Here is a 23,127-nt window from a genome sequence, read left to right on the forward strand (position 1 = left end):
CTCCCCTCCAACTTCAGAGAATAAAAACAGCCCTTCTGTGTATGCATGTGCATACATGAGGGTGCATACATACTTTCCACCCCAGAAGATCTTTGTAGTGATGACCAGACTGGAGCGCCTATAACCAAAGGAGAAAAATATTATGAAAGACTAAAACCAGATGAATATTCAAAGAGATAATACAAAATGCATTACAAACACAGCTAAAATGTCACTGAGGGCTCTAAACTCTTCAAAACAATGCCCTCCCCACCGTCTTCCTCTGTCCGGCAGATTTATGGTAATTATAACCTTTCAGTCTGAAAAGGCGAATAACTGCACGCTACGTTTATTGAGAAATAAGAATGAGTAGATGGGTGACGTTAACATAACCCACTCAGCTTCCACGCTATAACTCGCAGGTAAAGCTATGACTCTGTTACATTTATCCTGAAAACTTAGATGTTGATGACTGTTCCTTTTTCCATAATGGCGTCAGGCTACGGGATGTCCCTTGTGGACAACTACGTAATTTTATGCTTGAACTCCTGGGACACGCCACTATAACTTTAGGTCTGAGAACTATCCATATTAAGATAGAAAAATCTTTAGTTTTCCAGCTGAGAAAAAGTCAAAGACGCACACGAGTCTGACAAAAGCCCACAAGAGTCCAATGTGAGCAGTTTGTTCAAATTCAAGCAGAAACAAATGTGGTCCTATGGGCACAGGGCTCTGACACTGATGCACAGTGACTGGCAGAACAAATACCTGCTGGTGCCCCTCAACAGCAAGATACTGCCCTTTGGGAAGGAGGTGGGCATTCACCCAGTGCTCTACTCCCTGCCCAATTTCTACATTATTTTGAGGTGCGGTGCTTTACCCTGCCCCTTTGGACCCTGAACATCAGAGTTTAAAAACAAGCTGGAACTCCAGAGGTCCTAGAGATAAGTACATTGAAAGCCTTGATCCCACAGGAGAGAAGATCACAGTCAAAAGAATGGGGTACCTTGAGAAAATTAAATTTTTCACAACTTTCAACAGGCATACCTCCATCCTTTCTTCTTTATGATGTTCCCCAGCACCACCTCTGCCCTGGAAGAGAATGGAAGAAATGATCAGGAAACTGACATGTCCTTCCTCAAGCAATAAAGTAATGGTTTTAAAAAAAGCTTAGGTTGTGTGCTGTAGATCATTGTTGTGCTTGTAGAGATTCCTCCTCAGTTCCCCTTTACTGCGGAAAGATGTCTAACTGAGATCCATCAGCTGCACAGTTTCCATTCACAAATATCCAGGACAAGGAGGCCAACTAGACACAACGGTCCACCACGACTCAATGAGGACATTTCTTGTTAGAACATTTTGGTATAAAGATGAATGTTGTTCCAGGGAGACCAGAGGAGATGACAAGGCAACAGAGGACTGAGGGGTTTGTGGAAACAGGGTGCAGGTAAAGCTAGAGCCACATGTATTACTCCTGTCCTCAGGGACAGCATCCTTCTCATGAGAAGATTCCTTCATCCTCCTTAGTTAAGAAGAACATGGAAATCCATGACAGAGCTTTGCACGAAGACTGCCAATATGGCAGAGGGAGGAATTGCCCTGTAGGGACCTGTGCAATCTCACAATGATGATGTTTCACATGCCCTGTTGGAAGAAGGCCAACTTCAGGGCTTATTTATCTTTCCTAAATGCTCTTCTTGAGATTCCGCAATGAAATTTGTTTGTTTTATGTTTCACACGTTTCTGCGTTTCATATTTTACACAGAAGTGAGAGGCAAGACAGCGAGCCTGAGCGACGTAGCCACAATGTAATATTATTATTATTATTATTATTATTATTATTCATTTAGCTGACACTTTCCACCAAAGTGACTTACAGTGTTTAGTTTGTATACTAAGCTACAATTATTTACCCATTTATTCAACTGGGTAATTCAGTTCAGGGTAAGTACCTTGTTTGGGGTACTACTGTGGGAATGGGGATTCAAACCCCAGTCTATTGATGACAAGGAGATGACTAAGTGCCGTGCTATCCGAAGTCTGCAGAATGTGCTGTTAGTATGGGCCGAGGCACAGACCCCATCCTCACCCATGGCAACACAGCCAGGAGCAGGAATGTCACTTTGCTGCAAACTAGTCTAACCTGCCGCCCAGTTTGGCTCAGAAATCCAGCACAGCGCTACCGGACCGCTTTCTGTTTCGTGGCCAGTAGGTAACATTATGACAACAAGACTCCATGCTCAGCATCTTCTCACTCAGCTGGGGCTGCTCCACATCTGTTGAGGAAGGTTTGCATTAGCAGGTGTTGCCTTCCATGAGGACCCCAACAAGGACGGGAAAGGGGAAGGAACCCTGCAGCGCTGCACCCCCAATGACTGACTTTTTCACTGCGCGCAGCAAAAACCCGGTTCTGACCGGCCGTCAGCAGAGACACAAAATGCTATGGTCAAGGTCTATTCTGATGATCGCAAGCTCTTTTTCATGTTTACGCTCTCGTTCTTTAAATATTTGCCTGTCTCTGCAATTGACGATAGCACCTTTCCCATGAAGTGCAGCTGCGTTTGTATTTCAGGGCCCAGACGTTGCAAGGAAATAAAAGCGCGAGGCAAGCAATTTCACAATGTTTCCCAACCAGAGGCACAGTGTTCAAGTGAAACATTTCTGCTGTTCTCCCACAAGCCTCGTCAGCAAAGTGACTCTTGGAAACGCACTGGTCAACAAAGCAAAAAAATGGCAGGTTGAATTTCTGTACCGGTAAGCATCAGACCCTCAATTCCCGAGGCTGTGTACCAAATCTAGGTGATTGACCACTGCTTGTGGTAAAAAGGTAGAACCATAGTCCAAAGGGCATAGGGCATGTAAAGAAAGTGTGTGTAGTAGGAAACTACCATGTTAAACATAACCAACCACACAACCCATCTGCAGCTGTCCTCTTCTGTAAAACACGTATGTATAGGTGAGCGTAGGAACAGGATGAGCAGGGTGAGCAGTTACTCAGGGATTATGAGTATGGACTGCTGCAGAACTGACTCTCCACTTGGTGTTATTGTTCAAGTACATTTGGCAGGCACACACACTTGACAAACACTGCAGTAACTAATCTATCACGAGGAATTGTCTCAAAACGAACATGAGCCAAGCGAACAGAAGGATAGACACTGCAAAAGAGCAATGGTGGGCAGAATCATATAGTCTGTATTGTGAGGACTTAGCAATGGCATCACAATGTAGTCCAGAGCTCAACGGCGGCCTTGACTATTGCCCATGAGTAATAACTTCACAGCAACGAAGTAAAGTAGCTGGATTCCTGTTCAGGTTCGTAAGACTACACAGATGCTGTTGTAGAGCTAAGTAGTGCAGCAGAGAATAGACAGTAATCGATAATGTGGAAGGTCTAAGCTCTGTGTTGTGTTCTAAGTCAACCTTCATCACGGTTGACAAGTGAAAGTGTGTAGGTGTGGAGCAAATCCTAGAACAAACACCATAAATTCCTTGCTTTGTTCAGCTAGATATTTTGCTGGATATACCAACGATGCCCTATCTTCCAAGGATCCAATAAGGAATGCGCAGGAAGCCGATGACGATCCACGGGCCGTGTTTGAGATGGACGAGATCGGTACAAAGCTATCCATTGCCTTGTATTCCTCCCAAGAGGGTCACATAATAGCTGCACATCTAGGAAATCAAACTGAACTGGAGGAATTCCTTGTGGGGGAAAATGGTGATCAGCAGCCTCCCTCTCGACAGGGTGTGATTAACGCAGAACTGTAATGCCACATTGCCTTCATGCTCTCTGGCTGCAGACACCAGTCCAGCAGCCTGCTGGGTGACATGTCACTGCCATTTGTTTTGTCCACAAATTGAGTTGCTTATCTAATGACCAAACCAGACATTTGGGAGTCATTATCAGTCTGTACTGATCTAAAGGTGAGGGCTGAGTGTGGTGAGAAAAGCAATTTTAATATTAGCTTAGGGACCGAGCCCAATATTATTATGTGAGCGGTAGAGGATTAATCAGGAAATGATTAGACACACCTCTTCCTCAGATGAGCTTGTACACACACCTCCTAGACTCCACTTAGAATGACTCCCCTATACCTCCTTTCCAAATGAACCATTCCGATTCATCCCTTGTGATGGCAAATATGAATGAATTAGTTACCAAGGGAGACCCAGGCACCCTGTACACTACAGTAATACTTACCTTACCATGTGACTTTTGGTATTTTTACATAACCATTAAATTATGCACCTTTCTCAAGGGTACAATGGCCATCTCCACCTGCTCAATCACTACACTATAAAAAGCATTTCCAAGTACTCCACGGTGACCGGATAGTATGATAAACTGGAATTCTAGAAATCAAGAAGACTGTAAAGCTGAGTTATTGTTAGAAAGGAATAACCCATCAGATTATATTGTTCCCTCATGATTACAACAGCCTCTTATTCTACAACAGTAGATAAATCTTTGCACAAATGTCAGAATGCTAAGAGATTTATCTTAAAAATTTTAAGCTTTACATAAAGTTGAATTCGTACTGCTTTACTTGGCTGTAGAATTTCATGTTGGCCTTAGGCCTGCAACTAAAGCATTTCAAGTCACAGAAAATTATTTTTCATTCCAACATGAAGCCCGCTTTCTGATATTATTCACAGTAACAAGAGAATTTTAGTCCATGTTTGTCGTGCTCGGTCATTATGTAAGTTACAAAGATTCAAGGACGAAGCAGCCATCTCATATCCAGTGCTTCTAGGCTTGAAGTTTATGGTGTGGGAAGGACAGTAGAGAGACAATTCATATTTGGATCAAACACGCTGCTCTGGCACTGTTAACTCTTACATTCCTATTAGCAGACAAAATTGTAGCAGCAACAGTTTTTTTTAAATGCCTTCTTAGCCAGTCTGTACTCACTTGCCCGCAGCGTAGACCTCAGCCGTGTCAAACAGATTGATCCCATTCTCATAGGCGAGGGTCATCAGCTGCTCTGCCATCTTGGAAAAAAGGAGAAGGATGGATTTCAGTAGAACTTGATACAATCCAAAAGCGTTCTATGCAGAAACAAGTCTTGACCTTTTATTTCTGCAGGTTTCATTATTTTTCCTCACCAACACCAATACGTATCTGTAAGCCAGCCAAGTGGAAGTAAAATATAATAGTTGGATGAGGTGCAAAAACACAGGAGACCCAGCTAATCATACCTCGTCTGTGATCTGCCCTCCAAACGTCACCCATGTTCCTGTATGGACAAGAGAGTGTTAGAAAATAGAGGACGGGACTTCAGGTGTTCACATGGTTACTGTATTAGGAGGCTTCATTCTTCAACATTATGATTTTATACTGATAAATTTCACATTGGTCTTAAACTGACTGCTCTTCTTAGGTGCACGTAATTCTGATGTATAGACACCCCTCTACTTGCGCAAATTCGACTTATGTAAATCCGGATTTATGTAAAAAATGCCCAGCATACACATTATTTACAGAACACCTAAAATATGTTACGTATAAGTCGGCATAACCAGACTAGGCAGGAAGCTGCATTTCCCAGTTCTCGTGTGTTTTGAGCCATGAACACCTCTTCTCTGCTTAGTGTAGTGCTTTGTTCACATATTTTCTACCCTTTTCATTATTTACAATGCCTGGTGGTAAACATGCACTTGAAGAAAAACGAGAATCATCTCACAAGCGTACAGCAATCGATTTGGAGATGAAATTAAATGTAATAAGGAAGTATGAAGGTGGACAATAATTAACTGTCTATAGCACGGGAACGAGGTTTAGCCGTATCTGCTGTGAATATGATAGTGAAAGATGCTGCACATATAAAGGAGCACGTGAAAGGAACAGCTAGCATGAAAACAACAATAACAAAGAAACATCAAGGTGCAATAACTCAGATGGAAAAATGATAAATTACGCAACAACAGCACCATCTTGTGTGCCAGCATACGGTACAATATGGTACGTGTACGGGCGGCACGGTGGCACAACAATTAGAGCTGCTGTTTCACAGTGCCTGGGTGGTACGAGAGGACATGGGTCGATCCCCACTCAGTCTGTGTGGAGTTTGCATGTTCTCCCCTAGTCTGGGTGCTCTGGTTTCCTGCCACAGTCCAAAGACATGCTGTTCAGGTTCCCCCATAGTGTGTGAGTGACACAGAGAGAGAGTGTGTGTTCCACTGATGTATGGATGAGTGACCCAGTGTAAGTAGTGTATCTAGCAGTGTAAGTCACCGTGGCGAATAAGGTGTGTGGGCTGGTAACACTACATAGTGTTCATTGGAAGTGTCCGCTAAATAAATATATGCATGCAGTAGTCTATTTTTTAAATTAAATTTATGCTTTACAGAAATGTAAAAATTTATTTAATTGACTAGGCCTTGTCTTATTACAGCATTTAATATGTCTGACATTAACTAGAGAATTATATGGTGCAATATTTTTATACCCATGTTTGCAACAAATGCAAAGGAAATGAGAAGCCTTGGCTGTGTAACGGAGGGGGAGGGCGAAATCTGACATACGTAATTTTTACTTACGTAAGGGGTTGAAGAACAGTCTATTTGCATAAGTTGAGGGGTGTCTGTAGCTCATGAAATGACTCGAAGCTAACAAAGATTCACACCCAGTCTTCCAGAATCTTGATACTCACCAAGTCCAAGACAGGACACCCTCAGGCCTGATTTTCCAAGGTTTCTGTCAAAAGCAAGAAAGTGATTATGTTATCATGTGCATCATTGGGGGGACTGACAGAATGAGTTTAATTAGTCTCAGAAAGGTATTTAAAAAAAAAAAACACAGATTCTTATGATAGGACTTCTGGGGATGATTGAGGCTAGGTTGAGTGTTGCACCAATGTTACCAGCTATGACCAAATGAGCTAAAAAAATTGTTTCATGTTTTAGTTCTCTTAACATATAGTAAATTACAGTCCTGGACACCACAAATATAGCACCCATCCATGACCAGAAAAGGCTAGCATAAGCCACCAGCCAGGGACTCTGTAATACCCATGTGGAGAAGGATTTTGAGGGGCAACCATGTATCAGCTAAGACTGGACAATACTGGGGAAAGAAATGTGCACAGACCAGTGTGCAATAAATCCACCCTTCAGTCCCTCTATTTATAAAGTCAAATTTTAGCACTTTGTTACCTGTGGGGACCAATCAGTATACTTAGACACAATGGAACAACAGATGTTCTACATACAAATGTTCTAACCCTTAATGCTATGCAAAGGAGGAGATCCATTGTACTGAAGATGCTGTATCCAAGCACTCCCAAAACTACAAGGTGACAACTTATATTTTTCAATATCTCACTGAATAGGCCTTCAGTTGGAAATTAAAGATTAACCATGAAATGTCTATGGCAAATACAAATGTGTGAAGCATTTCATCTGAACCCCATTAGATTTCATAATAGAATTTTTACCGCTTCAAGGCTGTTTGTCAGATGCGGTTTTGTTGCAGGACTGATTTAATCAAAAGGGTCAAATGCTATGTCACGCTGAAAGCATGTTACATAAGAGCACAACAAAAGAGTACCGGGTTACTTCACAGGAACAAAACTAATGTGGAAACTTTTGCCCTGGATACAAAACATACTGTGTGTTCCTTCCACAATTCTGAATCAGGCAGATGGGACCAAGGCCAGATCTTGACACTAAATACTTTCTATTAAATTTCCATTTACTTTTGTATAGCACCCCTTCTATCAAGCTGTATAACAAGTATCTCAGAGAGACAAGCAGCAAATATTTTCAACTTACAGCAGTATAAAATCCCAAAGAATACAGTAATGCAAAGCCAGAGGAAAAGCAGTGTTCCACTGCTGGGCTTTGACAATGATCCCCTCATTCAGACACCCTGCATCTCTCTGGATGAGCCCGTCAACATTCTTTGCTTTCAGAGCGCTCACAGCGCCTAGTTAAAATGAATGTAAAATATTGATCCAGAAAAAAGAACTGGAGAATGATCCCTTCTGTTTGACACACACATTATTTGTAACAATATTAAGCAAACGTTTCAGTACACTTTCTGGCAACGTTCCCCCCCCTCAATGTGGCAACATATTTCAACAGGAAATCAATTCACATGTCTTCGTACCTCTTCTGCAGCAATTTGCAGGGATGCAGGGCACTGCTTCTGTATACTCTGTAATATACTAGTACTGCTCAAACGTGCATGGATTTACGCTTGGATGTTGACACCAATGATGAATATGATAGCGTGTTTGTCTTTGCGTTTATGCGTGTGTGTGCACGAGTGCAAATGATTACAAAGCAGGCCAATTTAAGAACTGGATCATGAGGTGTGGACAAACCCATGGCTCTCATCTCAGTATGTCATGGTATTTAACCTGCACTATCAAGAATAAAAGGAAACCCTTGGGGAGAAGCCAACTTAAAAAAAAAAAAATAACGGGGGAAAAATTGTTTTTAACATACCTTAATTTGTCTAAATCCTGGGGTGGACATCCTGGGAACTGTATTGAACTAAACCCTAAATATATCACAACTGCTCACATGGGTGAACACAGACTTCCAGTGAGTCACAGCTTTAATCCCATTCTTTTTTTAGGAGCCAGAGAGATGAACGGTTAACAAGAGCCAGCGAGTCATCTGTATGGCAGAGGGAGACAAATAACTGCCTTCTCCACAATCTCAGGAAAGTGGCGCAGTGGAGCATTAATGGCACAGCCAACACCACGCTCCAAGGTCTTTGCATGTTACTGATCTTCTATCAATAACTCCTTAATTGCCTTGGCTTGGATTTCTCGTCTTAAGCCACAGGAAAAGTTATACGCTTGCTGTGCCAATTTTTTCTGAAAGTAACAACTGCCAATTAATAAGCGAGGCGTACATTTGAACCACCTCCACAGTATACAAACTCCATGAGAGAAACATCCAAAATATACTAGCCGTTGGAGGTCTGTCAGCAGGTCCTAACATTGAAGGAACATGACTACAGCTTATCCAGTGATGCTGAGAGCACGGCTAGGGTTTAAACAATCACGCTGACAGTATTACCAGGATTTAAACAATGATACTGTGTGTATACAATGGCTTAACTGTTAATAATGAGCGTGTGACTAAAGTTTATCCAATGATGCTGACAGTAAATCTACAGTTTAGTAAAGGATACTAAGAATGTTTCTATCATTTAGCCAGCAGTACGGAGTATATTGCAAATTTAAAGCCCAAAATACTGAGCGTACAGGCAATAGACCAAACAATGAAAATGCGCATGGAGTTTTACTAAATTACAATTACAAGCAAACCTGCAAAGGTGAGTCATATTAGGTTTACTGCCAGTTAGCATTGTATGTCACATTAAATATGTGACATGTGAGTATTCAAAGCACCATGAAACAATAAAGAGGCTAAAATAGTCGAAATAGTTGTAAGTCCATTGCCCACAAAAACTGCAGAATTATTTAATATATCAATGGGACAATCTCATGACATTATCTTCCAAACATGGACAAACTACACTGGAAACGAGAACAGCAGTCGCTAGTCGAATTTCACTGCCATGGAGACCGACAGACAAGTCACAACATAGTTGCTAAATGCCCCAAAACTACAGCCTCAAAAATTACCACACAATTGAATCAGCACCTCTTGGACCCAGCCTGAACAAAAAAAAAACAGTTAGTCATGAGCTTTACAAAGCTGTCATTCAGAAACTGTATGTATCCAAGGCCAAGGCACAAAGATGTAAAACATGGGGTAATGAGCTCAAAACGTGGATTTATGATCAATAGAAAAAAGTAATGTAATCTGATAAGTCATCATTCTCCCTGTGTCCTACAGTCTCACAGGTTTACATTTGGAGAAATTCAAAGGACTCCTTCAACCCCCAATGTCTGTTGTCACCTGTTACACATGGTGAGGGATCCATAATGGTACAAACAGCCATCCTGCGGGAACCTTTAGGTCCAATGATCGTTGAGGCCATTTTACAGGAAAAGGTGCACCCTATGGTGCAAATACTGCTCCCTCATGATGTTTCCATTTCCAGGATGAAATTAAACACTTTCCACAGCCTCCTCAGTCACTACATCTAAGCATCATAGAGTCTTTACGGGAAGTTCTGGAGCGCAGCATACAAACAATTCCTGCCTCTTTCAACCCGCGAGGAACTGAAGGATTTTCTCTTGAAGGAATGGTGCAATATCCCACTAGACACAGTTCAGGACTTGTGTGACTGCATTCCAAGAAGGCCTGAGGCTTTTCTGAAAGAAAAGGGTAACCCTTGTCTTTGATATTAATGTATTGTTAGGGCTTTCCATTATTGGATAATTTTATGTCTACAGTGGCTTGTCTCCCAGGGCTTTGTGAGGCTTGGGTTCTTTTACTGGGGGATTAGGAGGAACCGATAATCACTATTTCTTATCAGTAACTTCAGCAACGAGTACAAATCTTTGGCCAAACTGAAAGCTTCTTGGAAACATTTCCACTCCATTGTGCACCCCAAACAAAGTTATATTCACATTTGTCAGGACCTTAGATTACAAACAACTGTGATATGGTGAATGAGGTGTGTGTGCTGATAACACTACACAGAGTTCGTTGGAAGTCGCTTTGGAGAAAAAGCATCTGCTACATAAATAAATGAAAATGTAAATGATGGCCAGACACACACACAGAGTCAAACCTAAAGGATAAAAATTCTGGTACAATTTATGAACTTACTGGTTACTTGCATCAATCCACCTTGACCAGGTACAGTAACAAAAGGCTTCCTGAACCAAATACTCCATATGATGGATCCAGGGAAGACCTCATGACCTTGATGTGAAGGACTGTGTACTATATCAGCATGCTGTCACACGGGCACACATCTCTCTCTGGGGGCCACCAACAATCTGGGTAAGATGACGACAAAGCTCCTTTATCAATCTTAAGATGTTTTATCTCTGCCTGCAATTTCGGTCAAGGTGAGCACTAACAGATGCTCATTAGCAGTGACACAATTTCTCATTTTGTTTGCATTTGAATCACCACCAACACACGGAGTACAGTCCCCGTGAAGGTAATGATGCTCAAAGGCTGGCTTGTCATGAATATTCACTGCTAATAGCTGGACATAAAAACAAACACAGTTTGGGGTCTCCCAGATTTATAGAAGTTCCTTGTGAGAACAGATAAATGGGGAAAGAAAAAAAAAAGTGTCTTCTTTCCTAACAATACGTTGTGTATCTCAGTCACACAGATGTACTCTATCGCTCGCTCTGGCTGGTATGATTGCTCCTGGATTCTTTTATTCCAGGGGATTTGTGTTTATGCAACATCCATTCAGCTAATGTGCACACCACCCACACCCTCTAAATGTAGCATGTGCTACCTAAGAGATGCTTAAATCCGCACTCTGGGCTCAATTAAATTTCACACCTACAACTCTCTTTCCCGTTCTCACACACACACAGACACATGCAACAGTAACACAGCGGTAAGCACACACGCATGAACAGTGAAGTCCAGGTATGAGAACAGTTCCACTCCTAGACTACAGGGTATCTACATCACTCGTGGTTCAACTTTGGGTTGGCACTGCTCCAGGGATAACAGCTTATTAGCACCAACTCAGGTGAATACTTCACAGGTAACAGGACCTTTACACAATTGTGCCTGAGTTTCATGTTACTCAGCTGTCGCTGGGTGATGCATTATACATACATGTCAAAATCCACCAGAGAAGCAATTATTTGTATCTTCTGGGGTTTCAACAGCAATCCATAATCCACACTAAACTTTGGCCACACACAGATACTCACTTGGGACACAGTCACCTCTGACACCCTTACACAGGCTTTCAAGAGCTCATGCGGACACACTCAGACAATGACAGACGGTCCAAATTTCTTGCTGAAGTTCTGATTTTTGCTATGCAAAAAAAAAAGGAGAACATTTCAGACCACTAATGTAAATATGTGTGCGTGTAATCGAAGTAAAGTCAAGCCAAGAGTAACCCATCTGTAAATAACTGCAAGGTATTGCAACAAAGCTGCACAACTGCATGCCTTACAAAATATTCCTTCCACTCAGCTTAATCTATCACAGCAAAAACTTGATCTTTAATAGAGAATGGCTGCACAACTTTGTCATCAGCTTCTCCGACATTTGTCACAAGAAGCCAATAAAAGGTTTGGATGAAAGTCTCCAACAACAAAAGTGGATGTTTTCCTTACTGTCGACAAGCGCACGACATCTCTCCGTCTGATCTGTTGTCACCAGCACGCCTTCGCCCTGCATCTGATCCAGTTTCAGGGTGTTGAAAATATATTAATCACTGTGGCAAACTAAAACCTACACACACTCAGACAGTGGTACTCTCAGAGTGTGTGTCATATAGGAACATTCACAAGCTGGGCATTTCAGCTTGTTACAAAAAAACATCTATTACATTATGTCAGCATTTGCCTGGGAGCTTAAATAAGGAAATACATAACCTAATGTGTTTAAAATGTGTGACTGGCCAATAAAACCACAGTAATAAGTGTTACTTAGACGTCTGTATCATCTTGCGTAATTTACTGTCAGAAGCGTCCCACGACTGACATTAAGAAGTTTAAAATACAATTGTACTATTGGTTAGAGGTGTTAGAAGCTTGTATCATCACTGGGCTGAGATTTCACTTGGCACACACTTTTTATGACTTCGCAGGAGAACCTGACCACTGTAGCAATGCAGGAGTAGTCTGGATCACAATAGCGATTACAGCGGACTTTTCAATTGTTCCTCCATATGCCTCCATCGCCCACAGGCGATACACATACGAGAAAATAATTAAGACAAATCATAAAACACAATGTTGTTCAGTTTGATTGTAATACCACTTAAATGCGGGCATCCATTTCTAAACACAGGATACTTCAGGAAGACTTACCATATCTATCATTAAAACAGGGTATACAGTACATGACAAATTAACTGTACTCTACAACCACATGTCTGCACCCAAATCTCTCCCTCTGTTGTTGTAATGGACTTTTTTTTTTTTTTCTCTCTCTGAGCTGCACGTTGCTTTGGATAAAAACGTTTGTTAGATGAACAAATATAGACGTAAATACAGAAAAAGAGACGGTGCTCCATGTGAACACAGCAGGCCCGGTGATAACAGATGTCATCAGCTAGCCCATGTGTACTTCTTACCTCCCCGGTCATTCCACGGATGAAGAAGAGGAGACAGCAATCAGGTGCGTGCCACCAACAGGGTGAGTACAGTGAGACCAGTGCCGTACGTACAGACACACACACACACACAAAGAACCACAACGTCTGAACACCTGCAGAAGTACATGCTACAAAGACAACCAAGTAATAATAAAATACAAAGTCTCTTCTAACCATTACTAAGTTATAAACAAATGAAAGACCATCAATCATTCTGACATTTCAGTCAATTGCTCCGGGAGGATTCTGATAACGAGACTGATTTATATTTTGAGAAACTGTGGAATTACTGCTGTAACATATTTGGGCAGTGCGGTGTTTTATTAACAATGCTTCTGAGAGCCCCACACTGCTGTGCATCTACATTTACTCTGCTTTAACCAAACAAAATTACCTCAATGTTTAGACACTCAAAAAACATTTTGGTTGACTTTATGTTTGTAAAAATGCACTGCAATCATAAGGACATTCAAATATGTACTTTAGCAGCCCTACATATATTTTCATCTCCCAGAAAAATGACATACCCTCCTGTAATGTGGCTCATGCAGCGAATGCATTTCCCACCAACTGTGGTACAGGAGCCATAAACGTCCCACTCAAGAGACACACAGGGAGTCCAAAACACACTGACAGTCACCAGTCAGACCCCACACCCAACAGAACTCATTCAGAACCACTGCACTCATGGTACTCAAGTTCCCGGTGGTTCCAAACAGGCCCAAGGCAACAACTACTATCATTTAAAAGCATTGCAACTACTTTTATTCAGAGGCTTATATATTTTAATTTTACGCACAACTCATTTAGCCTTTTTTTTTTCAGCTGAAGCTTGTACATTTTAATCCATCCTGTAACTGCTGAAGCTGTCACAATATTAAAAACTAAGCCCAAACTATAGTTCACCTGAATATTTTGTATTTTCATGAGCTAACTAAAGCTTAGAAGTTCACTGTAAAACAGGCAGCTGGTAGCACAGCGGTTAGAACTGCTGCCTTTGGACCCAAAAAGGTTGCAGATTTGAATCCCACTTCCAGCTGTAGTACCTTTGACCAAGGTACTTAACCTTAATTGCTCCAGAGAAATTAGCCAACTGTATAAATGGGTAAAATCACTGAGCAGCTGAACATTTTAAGTCGCTCTGGAGAAAAGCATCAGTTAAACAGATAAATGTAAAAGGCCAATGGGCGGAGGAAGAAGCACGTGGTTTTTTACATATCGATGAAACCGATCTCGGCGTCTTAAGAGCAGCAGTATGTGATTCATGTGCACCGAAAACGACGACAGCAACAACTGGGCTGCAAAGTGGAACGGAGCTGGGTGTGTGAGAGGGAAGAAATGGTGTTCTTCAAAGGAGGGCTGCAAGTGAAAGGAACACGGTGTTTTACACCCCAATGATAGAGGCACGAAAGGATAAAGCGTGTGCGGTGTAGGAGTGCTACGAGAATGTGCTGGGCAGAGCTGAGCTGATTGTTGAGTGTAGGTGAGTCCAGCTTCATTGGTTGACTGAGCTGTGCCACGAAGCCTTCTGGCAAGGCGAGTGAATCCCCCAGAGCGCGCGAGATCGGAGCCTGCGTTGTTGGCCGGAACACATGGGCCCAGGGAATGTGGGGCTGGCGCTGCGACGCTGTCTTTGCGTAGGGCTCACAGAAGTGTGCGGTTATGTTTGGAGACAGCTGGGCTGGGGAAAGAGCGTGGTTATGTAAGTGACGCATTAGACATGAGCTGGAGGAGAGATGCAGCAGGAGCGCCAGGAGGTCTGAGAGAGGCTCCGCTCAACACGAGGGGCACGGCTACCAAGGGGGGGGGGGGGGGGGCAGAGCCACAGTGCCCCCTCGACACAGGACACAATCGTACATCCCATTTGAAAGAGCACCTGTTCTGCTCCATTATAAAAAAAGAGCAGTTCTGTGAATATGCAAACATGAATCAATGAAATTGATGCATTAATACTATTTAGACTGTGGACTCACTTTAACTTTCAGCAGGATCACGTCGCTCAGCCCTCTTTTTTTTTTTCTTTAAAAATACAGGATGTAGGACCTTATGATAAAGCTAAATATATGCTCATTGAATATGTTCAGAAAGTTACATTTTTCCTAGTATTTAATAAAAATATTTATGTCGGAGGGGGGTGGGGTGGCACAGCGGGTTTGTCCAGGGCCTGCTCTCTAGTGGGTCTGGGGTTTGAGTCCTGCTTGGGCTGCCTTGCGACAGACCGACGTCCCGGACTGGGTGTGCCCCTCCTCCCTCCCCCTCCAGCCTTATGCCCTGTGTTGCCGGGTTAGGCTCCGGTTCGCCACGACCCCCCTTGGTACAAGCGATTTCAGACAGTGTGTGTATGTGTGTGTGTATTTATTTTGGCTAAATGAGATCAGTTTATGCTGGTGGGTATTCGCTGTCATGTACTACATGGGTTCAGTTCAGCGACAATTTTAGTAGCGTTCGCTTTAAATGCAGTCTGTTTAAAACACGGTCCACTTTGCTCGTCTCCTGACAACACTATTTCCAACAGTGCACATGGCGCTTGATCAGCGAGCCTAGTTATTTGTTCTTTTCCTTGTGAGCTATTAAAAATTTTCCATAACCCACGTTAAAAATAACATATTCCATGCTTGTTTCTACGCAACAAATGATTAAAAAAGCCTGCAATTTCTCAGGAAATTTTATTAATTATATTAAGATTAGGTGTGAAGAATCTTATTTTTTTTCCATTCTTGTACATTTGAAAACACAAAGCATTCATAATTTTACATTATATCTGAAAACTAAACTAACAGTGGTAGTGTTAGGCCTCTTGCTATTTGTTTAGCTCAAAATTTCATCCTCTATCATAAGAGACTGAAATGTGGCCTCAGATTATACGCAATGCCAACAATGGCTCTGCGGGTGCCAGTGCTGATTTGGTCATAATTTCAAACTCGTTTATATGTGGAATTACGTGAGTTGGCGGGATTAGTGTCTCCTTGCGATGTGTGGCCTGTGGTGACCCAAAAGGAAAAGCTCCTTTCTGGAGAACAGGGGCTATAAGTGCAGCTCTTGTGCTCCCTTGTCAAAAGATGAGTCAGGATTTTTCTGGGAAATGCAGCTCTGCCTTCAACACACATAATTAATTTAGGCCTCATGGATGCAGCTTAATCATTCCTCTTAAGGCAGGTCTGGTTTCCAGCTTAGCAATGACATTAAATGGGAATGCAATGTCAAGACAGTCAAGAGCTACGGGCCTGCATTTGTCTGTTTTCACCCCTGATGTTACCCAAGTCCAATTCACCAGTCCTTTCTTCCTGCAGAGGATAACTTCACCTGCAGCTTTAACAGACACAGCAGGGTGGCAACTGAAATTTTCATCAACAGTCAAGTTATATTCTACAATGTGCAAGTGAGGCAGAGTAAGGTGAATGATCAACGACCAAAAATGCCCCCCGGGGCTCTGACGTGAACTACAGTGATGTGCTGTGCAGACTGCACTGCCTCTGCATGAACAGCACAACTCTCTCTGAACCAGGGCTTGAGGACTGAGGAAGTTCTCACATGACAGACCATGACTTGCCATGGTCACTGCCTCTGTTGGGAGAAGATGGGCTCTGACAGCATACCTCTCCTCACTCTGCGCACCCGGCTCTCCCTTTGCCCCCGGTTCACCTTTGCTTAAGTCTGAAGCGCACCAAAAAAAGCCAGACAATCCGAGTGCCTACTCATCACTGCCACTTCTCCTGACACAAAACACAACAGGAACCTTTCCGATGTCCCATTAGCGCAGAGTCAGCACTCCGCAATCAGCGCCTCGTCTAGGACGACTGTTTAGAAAGTCTGATGAAAGAGCTGGTGCAGCAGTCCAGATCTGTTCTTACTGACTGAGCTGGTGAAGGCCTCCTCCACAGGCCATGCCTGAAAGGGACTCACACACTGATGAGGGAACAGGTGACACCCGCCTGTCTGTTTCCCATCCACCCCCGGGGCACGTAGGGCAACACACAAACGGGCATTGCTGTTAAACCTCATTGTTTCCAGCTCCACAGTCCTGTTCATCACATAGCCTGACAGTCAGCAAGTGACAGTGTGGTCAGGACACCTCCAATGCCTAGGTGTCGCACTGACAAGGATGCACTGCAGGAGAGTCCCCACCATGCGCTCCTGCCTCTCCCACACAGTCAGCATAATACCCCATTATTCCATCCACGCTATCACAGCCAACATTAAAAATCTGTCAGATAAATTGCAAAACTACAGCAAACTCTTTTGACTTTGGTTGACTAATTTCTGAAATGTTACTTTGCTTCTCTTTTAAGATGCTAAACAAATACAACTTAAGTGGCTAAGCGGAGCTGTAAAGAAATGGGTTATCGTTCATAGACTTCTACAGAAGACTAACCAGGTGAACTGGTTAAGAAGTGGTACAAACAACAAGACTTGGCTGAAGACATCAAAGCCCTAACCCAGTCTTGTACATATGTTCTGCATAACATCTGAAAGATCAATTCTTATCTCAGAACACTCCCTATTCAGCTTTTGGTGCAGGCCATGGTGATATTGCACCTGGGCTAATGCAACTCCTACTTGTTTGGTCTTCTAGCCTCTGCTGTGAACGTTCTATAGCTGAAACAGAAGACCGCCACATGACTTGCGTTTGACTTGTCAAAGTGTCCCCAAGTATCTTCTCTCCACGTCTCTTTCTATTGGATTCCTGTGGCTGCCCATATCAAGTTCAAGACTTTGTGATGGCCTACAAAGAATATTACTGGACCTGCTACCTGTTACCCACAGGACCCGATCGACTGTTACACACCAATCACACCACAATGCTCCACCAGTTCTGACCACTTGGTGGTCCCACCCACAACAAGTCCAAAATAAAAGCCAAAAGGTTCCTTTTTGGCTCCACTGTGGTGGAATGAGCCTAATCTCTTACTCTGAAATTATGAATCCCTCTCAACTTTCAGGAAGAGTCTGAGAACATCTCTTTGGACCCACTTCTGTTCCGATCTCCTATCTGCTCCATAAACTTTCACTGCATTATCTGTTATAAAAATATTCTCTATCAATTCTGTTGGTGTAATAAATGGCGGTAAAAGCTTGTTCAGAGAAGCACTTGTAATCAGAAATTGCTTGACCACACCCAAAATGAGCTTAGGTACCCATTTAAGGCAGATTTCCATACTTGTTTCACTGAAATTTGTGGTTTTACTTGCAGGTTCTCATGAGAACATTTGAGTTTTAATACAGAGGAATTCAGAAGTATGAACACTCATTTTCTGCTCTAAAAACAATGTTTTATTAATAGACAACATTATGATTCCCACAGGAACTTTGTAATGAAGGCTCTTTGACCCTGAGGACATGAAAACACTGAGTTTAATGAATTATCTCTGTTTTGTTACCAATTTATTTTAGTGAGGCAACTACAAAATCACAATAAGATGACACACACGATTTTCATTTTTTTCTATTTTTATTTTGCCAAAATTAATTAAACATTAAGCTCATTTACTGCTCATGTGTAACTGTGCCAAACAAATGAGACACAGGAGCAGTCATGCGTGTACTGCTGTACTATGGGTATTAAAGGCCATAAATATGACAAATGCAAATGCACAATGTAATTCTGAAAAACAGCAGCATCACTCTTTCCCTTAATATAAAAAGGAGTGTGACTGAAGCCAAAGAACGAGGTAAACTTGATCTGTTATTCAAGCTGTTTTTTGTCTACAGGCTTTGATGCTGAGAAATATGCTAGTACCATACAGCGCAAAATTAATTTTAGCCATTTATAAAGTGCCAAGTGGTCCCGTTCTTTCAGTTTCAGAACGCTATTGAGGCAACATCATTAAAAAAAACAAAAACACACACACACACACATATATATATATATATATATATACACACACACACAGATACAGAGTACATATAATATATACAATATATAATCAATCAGCATTTGCACTAGAAAAACTAACCTCTGCTCTTCCTTTCAGTAGTTTATCATTTATATCCATTACACAAGTGAGAATTAATCTCTGCTCAGGGAAAGGAACACAAATATTTTGTTAGTTTCTTCAGCTGAGAACACTGTTTCTTGATGGGAAAGGGAAGGAGAGAGCTGCAGCCTCAGTTACTATCACACTGTCCAGCAGAAATGAAACATTTCACTCCTACTGGACTTGAGCAATGGCACAAACAAGAACAGCCATCCGGAGCATAATGACAAAAAAGACAGAATTCAACCCCATGCATCAACCAAGGGACCAAAATGGACTGGAGTGAGGTTGAGAATAGCAGTTCAGAGTCATTGCAAGAGAAATCTGGGTTACGGTGATTAAATGACAATAATGCGCTTCCCACCTCAATCCGATCAAGGCTACAGCATGTACTGTACTGGAACCGAGCGGGGGATATCACCACATAACATGCTTAATAGAATAACAATAGATAGACAACGAATAATCTCATAATTTGTATTACCAGTTTGCTCAACTAAGGAATTCAAGAGAGCAAACTGTTTACAGACCAGTGACACACTGTCCTATAGAACCAATCCCTCATGCACTGTTTATAGACCAGTGAGACCATCTCCTACAGAACCCATCCCTCACATACACTTCATTCACACACACACTGTACTGAAAGGTCAGAGCCTCTTGCACAGAACCCATAGAACCCATTCTTTACACTGTTTTCAGACCAGACAGACTCTCTCCTACCTATATTTCATGCCAGTCTTCATGCTCTGGTCACTGGAAGATGGCACGCTTTGGACCGAGAGCTGGCCCAGACTGCGGGCAACCATGGCCACAGCTCTAAACTTGCTCCGGGTGCCTGTGCTGGGGCTGTTGGCATTCTGTCTGTTGAGCCGATCCTCCGTGCTACGACTGACGCCCCGGTGATCCGTGCAAACAAACGACACCTGCATTCTGGCCAGATGGGACCGGGGTGTCCAACCACAAAAGTTACCAGCCTCAGAGGGGTAACAGGAGCCAGAGACAGATCCTCTGAAAGACACACTTCACTGCAAACAGCTGGGAGGACCACAAGACAAGCTTCCAAGATCTTCTTCAGCTCTGGTGTCCGCAAGACTGGAGTGGTTAGCTGTGGGAGATGATGCCCAATTGCAGAGACTGTGGGTTCAAATGAGACAAAGCCAGGAAGCAGACGAACTGCGGAAGACCCGGGGAAGTAGGTGTGCAGAGTGAGTGGCGGGTCATCAAATGCAAGGACTGAGCAGAATAAGCGGACAGCTGAATTCCCGAACTGCAAGGAGAACACAGACCTGATGCTGCCTTCCCCGGGAGATGCCAGATCACAAGAACACGAGAGGGTGGACTGAATAGACAGCACTGCACATGCTACAAAACCACAATGCTTCTTAGAGGAGACTTTGCTTTTATAATTTACTCTACTGTTCCTCCCCCAAAAAAATCTTTCACTTCACCATGGAGTCTTGCATCCATGCTGAGCGCCGACGTTCCCCGCCAACTTCCTGTTAATTTCAATCCGTGCCTGGAGATGTCCAGTTCAGTCAAGATAAAGACGGAAGTTTGTCTATATGTACAGACGTAAAAACCGACAGCGTCGGATATAAACAGACGAGACTCTCTGTGCAACTTCAGAGGCTTTCTTCTGTCCGCCTCACTAGGCTGGTGTCTTCGTTCGTGGGAATGAAAATGCACGCAAACACACAGTGGAGCGCATACACACAGACACGCTGGTGTGGCCCTCCTCTTTTCCCCCAGATTAAACTCGCAGATATCACACAAGACACAGAGAGGCTTAGACAGTGGGTGGGGAGGGGGGGAGAGAGAGAGAGAGAGAGAGGGGGAGAGAGAGAGAGAGAGAGAGAGGGAGAGAGAGAGAGAGAGAGAGAGAGAGAGAGAGAGAGAGAGAGAGTGGGAGGGAACAGGCAGAGCTGTGCTACAGAAACAGAAAGAAAGAGATGTACAAGGGCTTTGTGATGTGTGTACACTTGCTGTGAGCACGGGTAGCTCTCACCTCACAAATCCTCACGCTACCTGACGGGCCGCTGTCCTCCGACCTCCAACGTGACGTAACACAGGGCCGAGCAAAGGCCTTTGTGTGCTGTGTGAGTGAAAAAACGCACCTTTCTATGTTCACGTATGCACGACAGTGGCTGTGTGCACAGATGGACAGCGGTGGGCTCTAAAGTATCATCAGGGACTTCATTGTTATGTAACATCTGTCCAGATGCATGACTATCAAGAAGCACCACGCAGGTTAGCGTTGACACAACCTCGCCAATACCCCCCCGTCTCCTCTTCACACTTCATTAAACCTCCCAAGAAAGTCATTTACTGCAAGGGAGCACATCTCACGTCTGTTCTTATTGAGAGAATGGACCGAACACATGTATGTTTTTTATTTCTCTAAATAAAAGCACCAGTGCAGCGTTTTTAAATCTAGGGACCATATTAAAAATAATTTTGAAAAACTCCTGCCAGACTCCACTTCGTCAGAAACTTCACTGAAATAACATCTTTTAAAATACTACTGAAATAAAAATGTGTTTAAGATGCAACCTCAATGCCGAGACTTGACTGCAGAAACAAATGGTGACAAAACAACATATGCTACAATACACATTTATAGAGAAATGCACCAACGGAAGAAGCTATGTTAGTCGGATGACGCCGAGTGGATGTGAGTCAGAGTGCAGAGCCAAGCGTATGTCCACTAAGACAAGCCCAGTCACATAGAGGATAAAAATCACAGGTCCGAATTCCATCTCCAGCTGCTGTACCCATGAGCAAGGTACTTATCATAAAATGCTCCAGTAAAATGACCCAGCTGTACAAACAGGTGAATAACTATAAGTAGTTTAACTTTGTAAGTTGCTTTGGAAAAAGTGATCAGATAAATGAATAAATATCATGAGGTATGATTTCACCTAAACATTTCAAAGAAAGACTTTGCTCAGTTGCACAGGGACTGAAACTCAGGTCTCTGAGGCTCACTAAAGCAAGCTCTTGCAGACAGTTGTGGGAGCTTCAGTGGAACATTCCTTAACTTCAAATCACTGTCCCTGCACTGCGGTCAGGCTCGTCACAACACACCGCTGTGATGTATGATAAACAAGAACAGTTGTTTCATAAAATCATGCTACTTTATCAATAAGTTTCCATGATATTTATAACTGCTTATTAACTATAGCATTATTAATATATGACATTCTCCAAAGCATCTTACAATGTACAGTGCTGCTTGAAAGTATGCAAACCCTGTTTTACCACAAAATTGTTCTTTAATGAGAATCAGTGTTTCTCATGTGACATAATAGGCGTGTAATGACCAATTCCATATGTTACTTTAGAGGAAATCGTGTGTAGTGGAAACACAGATGTAGTGCAGGTGTAAAAATAAGTGAAGCCCAAGTTGCATTGGGTAAACCAAGTAGGTGAGTAGAATCAAGGGTGTAAATCAGTCATTTTTTCATTTTACAAGTTCATTTTAAGATTTAACATTTAGATTTTAGAAGTTTTTGTTAATATTTTATACAGGAATATTGACCATCCCAATCAAGTTCACATACTTTTAAGCAGCACTTTACTTTAAGTTACAGTACTTTAAGTTACTTACAGTTATAACCCAGGTGAGTATTCTCACTATATCAATTCAGGGTAGAGACCCTGCTCAAGGGTATTACAGCAGGAGTGGGACTGAAACCCAGGTCCTTTAACTGCAGGACAAGGGCTCAAATCAGTACATCCCCAGCTGCTCCAGTTTGAAAAAGAAAAGAAAAAAAAACCTTGACTCTTACTGAAGTACAGCAATGCAGTATGAGCTGCAATGTGCGTACACACACTCCTTCAGTGGCATACACACAGTTGGCGTGCAGACTAACGTGTGACATTGCCTCTCTGAGCCACCGAGTCGATTTTCCCCTGGAACAGGGGATTTGGCAACTTGGAAGTATGTCAGCGTGCAGGAGGAACAAGAGGCTCAGCTCGGGCGCC

The 23,127-nt window shown here is 42.7% G+C and overlaps 1 protein-coding gene across 7 annotated transcripts in view; it reads right to left on the minus strand.

The window, feature by feature from the left end:
- The window catches only part of kcnab2a (potassium voltage-gated channel subfamily A regulatory beta subunit 2a), a 90,530-nt gene that overhangs the window by 12,636 nt on the left and 54,767 nt on the right, over positions 1 to 23,127 (minus strand). For 5 of the 7 annotated variants that reach the window (XM_018725695.2, XM_018725694.2, XM_018725697.2 and 2 more), the window contains 5 exons: positions 6,636 to 6,679; positions 5,182 to 5,219; positions 4,895 to 4,974; positions 1,027 to 1,071; positions 74 to 118 (listed from right to left, as the gene is read on the minus strand). In XM_018725695.2, coding sequence (XP_018581211.1) covers positions 74 to 118; positions 1,027 to 1,071; positions 4,895 to 4,974; positions 5,182 to 5,219; positions 6,636 to 6,679 — 252 coding nt within the window. The other 2 variants (XM_018725698.2, XM_018725692.2) reach the window with 2 other exon arrangements.

This window comes from Scleropages formosus, chromosome 22, assembly GCF_900964775.1.
Source record: "Scleropages formosus chromosome 22, fSclFor1.1, whole genome shotgun sequence".
Taxonomy (NCBI): Eukaryota; Metazoa; Chordata; class Actinopteri; order Osteoglossiformes; family Osteoglossidae; genus Scleropages; species Scleropages formosus.